Below are 9,824 nucleotides of genomic sequence, written 5' to 3'. Positions count from 1 at the left end.
CGCAGGTCCAGCTGCCCGTGTCCCTGGACCTTCCGCTCTTTCCTTCCATCATGATGCAGCCCGTGCAGCATCCTGCGCTTCCTCCCCAGCTCGCCCTGCAGCTGCCCCAGATGGACGCTCTCTCGGCGGATCTCACTCAGCTCTGCCAGCAGCAGCTCGGATTAGATCCCAATTTCCTAAGGCATTCTCAGTTCAAACGCCCCCGGACAAGAATTACAGACGACCAGCTGAAAATCCTGAGGGCTTACTTTGACATCAATAATTCTCCGAGTGAAGAACAGATCCAAGAAATGGCGGAGAAGTCTGGCCTCTCTCAAAAGGTCATCAAGCACTGGTTTCGAAATACGCTTTTTAAGGAGCGGCAGAGGAACAAAGATTCGCCCTACAACTTCAGTAACCCGCCCATAACGGTGTTGGAAGATATCAGAATCGACCCCCAGCCCTCCTCTTTAGAACATTACAAATCTGATGCATCCTTCAGCAAGAGGTCGTCGAGAACCAGGTTTACGGACTACCAGCTTAGGGTTCTTCAAGACTTTTTTGACACAAACGCTTACCCAAAAGATGACGAAATTGAACAGCTTTCTACCGTTCTCAATCTGCCTACCCGGGTTATTGTTGTGTGGTTCCAGAATGCTCGTCAGAAGGCACGGAAGAGTTACGAGAATCAAGCAGAAGCTAAAGATAACGAAAAAAGAGAACTTACCAACGAGCGCTATATTCGAACGAGCAACATGCAGTACCAGTGTAAAAAGTGCAATGTGGTTTTCCCCAGGATCTTTGACTTGATTACGCATCAGAAGAAGCAGTGTTACAAGGATGAAGATGATGATGCCCAAGATGAAAGCCAAACCGAAGACTCCATGGACGCCACGGATCAGGTGGTGTATAAGCATTGCACAGTGTCTGGCCAAACGGAGGCACCCAAAAACGCTCCTGCCCCGGCGGCGAGTTCTGGCTCTGGGACTAGCACCCCGCTGATCCCGTCACCCAAACCGGAACCGGAGAAGACGTCTCCAAAACCCGAATATCCCACAGAAAAGCCAAAGCAGAGTGACCCCTTGCCCCCTTCTCAAGGCGCCAAACCAGCGCTGCTCTCAGCCTCCACTTCCTCAGACCCGCCGCCGGCCTCGGCCGCTCCGCCACAGACACCGAAACAACCCCAACTTATGGGAAGACCCCCCTCGGCCTCCCAAACCCCGGTCCCTTCCAGTCCGCTGCAGATTTCCATGACTTCTCTCCAGAACAGTCTACCTCCACAGTTACTACAGTACCAATGTGATCAGTGCACAGTTGCCTTCCCGACTCTGGAGCTCTGGCAGGGGCACCAGCACATGCACTTCCTGGCTGCTCAGAACCAATTCCTGCACTCCCCGTTCTTGGAACGGCCCATGGACATGCCCTACATGATATTCGACCCCAACAATCCACTGATGACTGGACAGCTGCTGAGTGGTTCTCTCACACAGATGCCCCCTCAGACCGCTTCCTCCCACCCCGCAGCCCAGGCCACAGCTGCTGCTTCCCTTAAAAGGAAACTGGATGACAAAGACGACAATAACTGCAGCGAAAAGGAAGGCGGGAATAGCGGTGAGGACCAACACCGTGATAAACGCTTGAGAACCACCATCACCCCTGAACAACTGGAAATTCTCTACGAAAAATACTTGCTGGATTCCAACCCTACCCGGAAAATGCTTGATCATATTGCACGTGAAGTGGGGCTCAAGAAAAGAGTCGTGCAAGTCTGGTTCCAGAACACTCGAGCGCGAGAAAGGAAAGGCCAGTTCCGGGCAGTGGGTCCAGCCCAGTCTCATAAACGGTGTCCCTTTTGCCGAGCCCTGTTTAAGGCGAAGTCAGCCTTAGAAAGCCACATTCGCTCCCGGCACTGGAATGAAGGAAAGCAGGCAGGTTACAGCTTGCCACCAAGCCCTTTGATATCAACAGAAGATGGGGGAGAAAGCCCGCAGAAATACATTTATTTTGATTATCCACCTCTGCCGTTAACTAAAATTGATCTCTCAAGTGAGAACGAATTGGCTTCTACAGTGTCAACACCTGTTAGCAAAACAGCAGAGCTGTCGCCGAAGAATCTTTTAAGCCCTTCTTCTTTTAAAGCAGAATGTTCTGAGGATGTAGAGAATTTAAACGCCCCTCCTGCTGAGGCTGGGTATGATCAAAGTAAAACTGACTTTGATGAGACGTCGTCAATTAATACAGCGATCAGTGACGCCACCACCGGAGATGAGGGAAACGCAGAAATGGAAAGCACCACGGGAAGTTCTGGAGATGCGAAGCCAGCTTTATCTCCCAAAGAGCCGAAAACTCTCGACACTTTGCCCAAAACAGCAACCACACCCACCGCGGAGGTCTGTGATGAAAAATTTCTCTTTTCTCTCACGAGTCCCTCAATACCTTTCAACGATAAAGACGGTGACCATGACCAAAGCTTTTATATCACGGATGACCCCGATGACAATGCTGACCGCAGTGAAACGTCCAGCATAGCTGACCCGAGTTCACCGAATCCATTTGGATCCAGCAATCCTTTCAAATCCAAAAGTAACGATCGACCAGGTCACAAGCGTTTCCGAACCCAGATGAGCAACCTTCAACTCAAGGTCCTCAAGGCTTGCTTTAGTGACTACCGGACTCCAACCATGCAAGAATGTGAAATGCTAGGGAATGAGATTGGTCTGCCCAAACGCGTGGTCCAGGTGTGGTTCCAGAATGCAAGGGCAAAGGAAAAGAAATTTAAAATCAACATAGGGAAGCCTTTCATGATCAATCAAAGTGGCGCGGAAGGCACCAAACCAGAGTGTACCCTCTGCGGGGTGAAGTACTCCGCCCGCCTGTCCATCAGAGATCATATTTTCTCCAAACAGCACATTTCAAAAGTGAGGGAGACCGTTGGGAGTCAGCTTGATCGGGAGAAAGATTACTTGGCCCCGACGACCGTTCGACAGCTGATGGCACAGCAAGAACTTGACCGTATAAAGAAAGCTTCGGATGTGCTGGGCTTAGCGGTACAGCAGCCAGGCATGATGGACAGCAGCTCCCTTCATGGCATCAGTCTGCCGGCAGCCTATCCAGGACTCCCCGGCCTCCCCCCAGTCCTTCTCCCTGGAATGAACGGTCCATCCTCCTTGCCTGGATTTCCACAAAATTCAAACAGTAAGTCATTTCAAGGAGAGTCCGGCTAATGAATTAAATAATATTAGGCAGCCAATGACATGTAACCAAGAACAGGGTATGCTGGATCTCTTAATTTCAGTAAGTGAAACCATTATGTTGTTTGAAATATGTATTGTAGTGGCTATAGTTAATAACCAGGAAATAAGCCAACCTGAACGTATGCAGAAAAACAAAGACAAGGTAGATCAGAGTCTCAGAAATATGTTATTTATATCATTATATCTTTATAGTTTAGAAACATTCCTTTAATATACTCATTTCAAAACTGATTTCAAACGGCATTTCAGCACAGGCACGTGGCACAGAATTTGGTATACATGTTAAGAAAGTGAAGCATTAAGTAATACATTCATTGGTTTCCTAATTTATGTTATTTCCAAGAGACACTGATTTTTTTTCTTTTTTTTTTTTTTTTTTTTTTTTTTTTTGGTTTTGTACTTTTTGGGTTTTTTTTTCCCCCTTAAATGCCAGGAAGTTCAAAAGCTAAGGGCCTTCTAGCCACAGGAATTGCCCCTCATTACACCTAGGAGGTAATAAAGCATATATATGTAAAGTTTAACTACTGAAAATATGACTTCTGTGACAATTTGTAACTTAGCATTGCTATATGATTTTGCTTTTAGTAGCATTCATTTTGTTACTTGTTATTTATGTAAATTTAGAACCTTAAAAATACATTTCGATTACTCCATGCCTTTCTACCGCCACCCCTAGCCTAGATTTATAATAAAGACAGACCAAAATGGTAAAACCGTTTGAGGCAGTCCCCGATGAAGAATCCAATTCTGTGTTTATCAAGAGAAATGCAATTTGTACAGTTTAGCTTTTGTGAGTAAGTATAGGTATCCAATTATCTTAGGCTGAAAAAACTTGAAGATAGTGTGCGAGGCATTCATGTAGCTATGCATATAACACAAGTTGTGTATTATCCAAAATGGAAAAAAAAAATGATTCTAGTTTCTTCTTTAAAGTAAGTCAAATTAACAGTACATTTAAAAAAAATTTTTACAAGGAAATCATGACATTCCAAAGAGGCATCTAGAATGAACTAATTACATTTATCTAGAAAGTTTCCAAAAACACAAAAGGAAAGCTTTTTTTCATTTTCCAAATTGGACTTTTACATAAATTTCAAACTTTTCAATTTCATCCTTCTCTTATGGCGATTTACATTTTAATGTGACTCTGGAAGATATTCCCATTTTAACTTTTATTTTGGGAGACATTTGAAAACGATGATATCAAATGACCCCTTGGCTACTGCTAGCTCATCTGATTGGTTCCCTGTCCAGAATGACTTGTTGGCATTAGAGGGAAGCAGAGTGGCTCTCCACATATAAAGAGTTTTACCAAGAAAATGTCTGCGAGGTCCTTTCCTTTAACTATCACACCAGCTACCTCCCCCTGCCTGCCTATGAATGTGTTAGTCTTCTAGTCTCACTTTATATATCACTGTAATTATTAATTGACATCTAGAAAAATGTCTTATGTAGAAAGACTCCTGTGATCAGTTACATAAAATAGAGCTTTTCCACATAGTGTCTAATGTGGAAAAATTCCATGAGCACTTATATATAAATTTTACAGCTATGTAAAATAGAATAAAATTTGATATTTACAATGGGCTAAGAACCGTTCAAGTATCTGGGCCTTTAATCTACAAGTCAGCTTTGATTGATGATCCTATGTAGTCACGCCACTAAGTGGTGGTCAGAACATCTTGTTTTTCTCTCCACTGGATCAGAAGGCCTTTGCTTGGACAACAGGTCCTTCCCTGACTACCCTTCTGGTTTGTCACTCTGAAACTGGTACCGTGAGAGCCTGTACAAGAGAAAGCCAGGAGGGAGGAGAGAGAAGATATTTATGAAATACTTGAACAACCTAACCTTTCTGCTCATTCTACACACCATAGATATAATTTACATCCTCCCCCTGAAATATAGGCCCTCTTTATAACTCTCAGAATTGTGGGAAGATGTTAGAGGCAGGCCCTCCTCAGAGAGCACTATTTTTAAATGCAGCAGGGACTGAGGGCACCACGTATCTGCTGCTTCATTAAATCATGGACCAAAACAGACCGGAGAGTATTATAAAGAGAAAAGGTCCAGGAACATACCTACTGGAGTTTGCAATTTCTCTTGAATTAGTTCTTTGTTTGTGAAGGAGTTTAAACATTAGCACAGCAGAGTTATCAGCAGGAGCCCATCTGAGAGCCTGAATTCCCACACTTCCAGCTCGCATCTTTTTTTAGGTTAATTGATCTGTGGTGGGTAATGCTGAATATGTGAATCATCTCATGGAGTAGAGCTGTGGTTCTCCATCTTTCTATCAGCATCTTTCTACTGTATTAGTTTTCATCAAACAAATATCTCCATTGCTCTATGGAAGAAATAGACAGAGCAGCTAGGTGAAATAAAAGAAGAAGATTGCTTCATAAGTAAAATATTTCTGTATCTCTCCCATGCCCTGGGCTCTTGTAACAGTTTGTTATCTATATGAATAAACTTTGACCATATGATGTGTTCACCTTGGTCCCATTTTAATGGGATTTAGTTATGGAAAAGGCTTCATTTTAAAGCCACCCCCATCCCTTTGAAGGTAGATTTCAAGGTTTTGTTCCTACGAAAATCACTAAAAAGGGACTCCACTGAATGAGATATGCCGTAAACTAAGTAATAAGCGTGATTCCGAAGGCTACACCCCAAAATTGACTTAACTGCAGTGTACCTGTTCAGTTTTAGCATTTATCAACCTCTAAATTTCCTGATTTAAATACCCATTTTATTCCTTTTTTGGTGGAATTCCTGTTCTGTTTTAGCAGCTTTAATTCTCATAAAACCTCCTTACCATACTCCCGAGAACTCTTCAAATTATTTAGTCTTGCAAGATCACAAAGAAAACCCTCTGAAGAGTAATATCCATCATGTGTGCCTGCGTTCTGGACAATGACTCAGCCCTGTGTTCAGTATCACTACTTACTATCATTCATGTTTGATAAAATAAATTATTTTCTGCTAAAAAATTTTCCCACAGTTGTCTTTTTCTATCATGATCATATGCAAAAAGGGAAAGTGACAATAGAAAATCACATGCCTGTACACCTGGAAAAAGTTAGAAACCTTTAAATTTACATATTATCCTTTAGGATGTTAACTTCTTTTGGCATTTTCCTCAAGATGACTAGGAAAATAACTTGATTTTTCTATTTTTAACGTATTTACTTTATTGTTTTAAGCAGTGTCTGATTTTTTATGTGTTCCATTAGTCTTTGGAAATACTGCCTAACCCAATTTCCTTAAATGGAACTTTAGAACACTGGCTTTTGCATTTTTCTCATACTTCAGTGTAATTTACTAGCACTTTGGGGGTAAATCTAGATAAGAGTAGGTCTTTAATAATTTTAGCACAATTGTCTTTGGCCCATATACTTAATTAGTTTTATTTTTCACCTCAATAATAAATGTTTCCTCTGGGACACCCAGATCAAAGCAACTTGGGGGAAAGACACTACATCTACGTTCATGGTGAGACAGGCATTTTCTTCTGAAAAGCATTACTTTGGGGAATATAGGCAGCTGTTTCAGGAAAACAAAACCAAATAAAATGATGGTAAAAACTTTCATCTCTCTGTGAAATTTCAGAGAATTGGAGCAGGAGTTAGGGAACAGGAAAGAATGTATCTTTGTAGTTACCACCACTTATTTTACATACTGATTACTGTTCAGTTTTTCTCTTCTAGATGTGGTTTTCACATATCAGTTGACTACTGAACTTTTGACTGCAAACTTCTACAAGTTTATGTCTTCTATTAGTAGACCCAGTGTACATTATTCATTATCCTTAATCTGTATCTTTTTTCCTAAAATTTTTAATTAACAGCTGATTATTTAAGTCAGCTTGTTCCTCAGGATGCTGAATTCTTAAAAATCTCTGGTAGTCTTTAACTATAGTAGTTAGGATTCCTATGGCAGTCTTCTAAATATTTTCATTACTTCATTATATGACCTCTAGATAGGAATTTGTAGACCTCATCTGATGGGAAAGCCTGAGTCAACAGCTATTGATCTACTTGCTTTCTAACTACCACTGCTATTTTTTTAAGTCTTAGTTCCTTAAAATTTCTCTTGCCTTAAATTCTCACGTCAGAGAGATAGGTGAGCCAGCAATTTCTTTAGATTTAGGGGGGAAAGCACTTAGGTGGAAGGGGGTGCAATTATTGAGTATGAAGTCTAGATGTACTAGACCCAGAAATAAGGTAGGCTTTTCGAGTAGGCAAAAGAAGCTGGCTACCAACATAATATCATTCTGACAATGCAAGGAAGGATCTTCTGTCCTTGGTAAAACTTCTTCCGCCCGAATCACTCATGCCTGAAATTCTGTAATTAGGTATTAATTCTTCTGACTTAATACATTATCCTCTGTTAAGTGGAAAGTAGCATAGAATATCATGAAATCAGAATATCATAGCAGAAGAAACCTCAAATTATCGAATCTGGTATATATTGATCCTTTTCAAAAATAGGTGTATTTATATCTCTGGTTTTTTTCTTGCAAATAAAATTTTACAGAGAGGCAAGTGGAAAGAAGATCAAGATACTAGTGTAGGAATAAAGGCAAGGGAGTTGTCGGTTTGGGCCCCCAAAAGCAACTCTGTTGCTTCACAGTTTTGGGCTGTGTCTAAGTCCCATGGAATCCGAGAAGTCTATCATTCTAAATTGGATTAAAGATCCAGGAATTTACCGATTCATTCCTACCATACCCCTGCCAATCTTAAGCCATTTTCATTTAAATTTATTTTGAATGTGTCACCCATTCTTCAGTAAAATGTAGATACTTGCTATCAGTTTCTCCTGGAAATACCATGTTATTCTTTTCAAGGATTGTTTTTTTTCACTTTTAATATTCCAACTGTTCAACATTTGAAATTCATTGTGTTAGACAGGAAGATGAATTTGAGTGGCAGCTATAAAATTTAGTTTCCCCACCTCCATATCTACCATCGAGTTGTATATTTCTGTCTATCAAGTCACTTCACAGCTCTAGGACTCAATTTTCTTAAAAACATAGAATTTTTAGCATCTGTCCCTACTTACTGTTGAGGATATTGGAAGGCTATTCTCGAACATGATGGATATTCCTTAGAGACTGTTACTAACACAGCTACAGAAATTATTTCAAAGCAGATCAGAGAAGAGTTGGGTGTGGTAAGGTTAAAAAGAAGAGCAGCCAGTAATAAGCTAGGCTAATTGACGGTAATATGATAATGATTGGGGTCAAGTTGAGAGTGATGTTGAGGACTTGAGAGTATCTTGAGTGCTTAAGCCTAAGACAAGGTTTCTCAGCTGGATAAAGACCAATTAAGAAAGTGCTTTTTTTTGGACTTCCCTGGTGGCGCAGTGGTTGAGAGTCCGCCTGCCGAGGCGGGGGACGCGGGTTCGTGCCCCGGTATGGGAGGATCCCACATGCCGCGGAGCGGCTGGGCCCGTGAGCCGTGGCCTCTGAGCCTGCGCGTCCGGAGCCTGTGCTCCGCAACGGGAGAGGCCACAACGGTGAGAGGCCCGCGTATCACACACACACACACAAAAAGTTCTTTTTTCTAGCTAAAGAAATGTGTTTTTGTGTCACTTGTTTTTACATTTGTTTTTTTCACACCCAAATGTTGCATTTAGCATAGAAGTAAGACTTCAGCCAATATTTAAAAGACGTTTTTCTCCACAGCTATGCACTAATAACTGAATCTTCATTTACCTTCCCCTAGTTAATTCTTCCATCAACCCATCAGGCCTCCATCACGGTCCTTGTCCCGATCTTTTGGTAGCAAGCCTTCCCTCGTTCAGGAACGAGCCACCACCCAGTTAGGTTTCCAGCCTGCTCCTCTTTCAATCAACTATATTTGCCTCTAAAAAACAGACTCAGGAAAAGCACAGACTTTTACAATTCCCTTTTCTCTCCTGAGCTGTCTTTTAGTTTCTCCCCCAACTATACAATGCCTAAAAATGGCTTTGTAATAGGTTCTTACCAGCCACTGCATTAGACTGAGTACTTGAAATCCGGCAAAGATCTCTTCCATTTCAATACGAGTCATACTGTACCCCACATGTGTCTGCCTACTGAGCATTTAGTTTCCCTCCTCTAATGAGATGAGAATCATTTTTGCCTGCTACAAGCAAACCTGGAAGAAGCATGTTTTGGGGGTGATGAAGTTGTGTGTTAACCCATTCAATTCCTATCAAATACTCTTAGCCAAAGTGTCAGGATGATAATGAGAGCTTAGCCTGCACCCTTGACACTGCAATCAGGCCTCACCATGCTCGGTGCTAGTAAAGAAGAGCTGTGACTTCACTGTTAGTTGTTTTTTGGTGTCTTCAGTGGACGTTTACTGTTGCTATTTAATTAGCTTATCACCTTCTTTATTCAGTGCAAAGGTATTTTTCTACCGGAACTCAGGCAGACAGGTTTCATTTTAGTTGCTACCTAATTATTTTTAGTGAACGTGGTAATTATCAAACTGCTCCAATGAAGGACAAGTGAGTCTGCCTTCCCAGAGGTACAGTAAAAATTGGTTGAAATGAAGAACAGAGGAGGAATCTTACAAAGTGTATCAATTAGAGGTACCCACTGCTGTTCAC

The 9,824-nt window shown here is 41.7% G+C and overlaps 1 protein-coding gene across 1 annotated transcript in view; it reads left to right on the top strand.

Annotated features, from left to right (window-relative positions):
- The window catches only part of ZFHX4 (zinc finger homeobox 4), a 180,864-nt gene that overhangs the window by 167,354 nt on the left and 3,686 nt on the right, over positions 1–9,824 (top strand). The window contains exon 11 of the mRNA XM_028500720.2: positions 1–3,174. This exon is cut by the window's left edge and continues 35 nt beyond it. Within this exon, the coding sequence (XP_028356521.1) occupies positions 1–3,174 (3,174 nt within the window). The remainder of the gene's footprint in view (positions 3,175–9,824) is intronic.

This window comes from Physeter macrocephalus, chromosome 15 (genome assembly GCF_002837175.3).
Source record: "Physeter macrocephalus isolate SW-GA chromosome 15, ASM283717v5, whole genome shotgun sequence".
NCBI lineage: Eukaryota > Metazoa > Chordata > Mammalia > Artiodactyla > Physeteridae > Physeter > Physeter macrocephalus.
The sequence above is the reverse complement of the archived record's forward strand: the minus strand, read 5'-3'. Positions and strand labels throughout refer to the sequence as shown.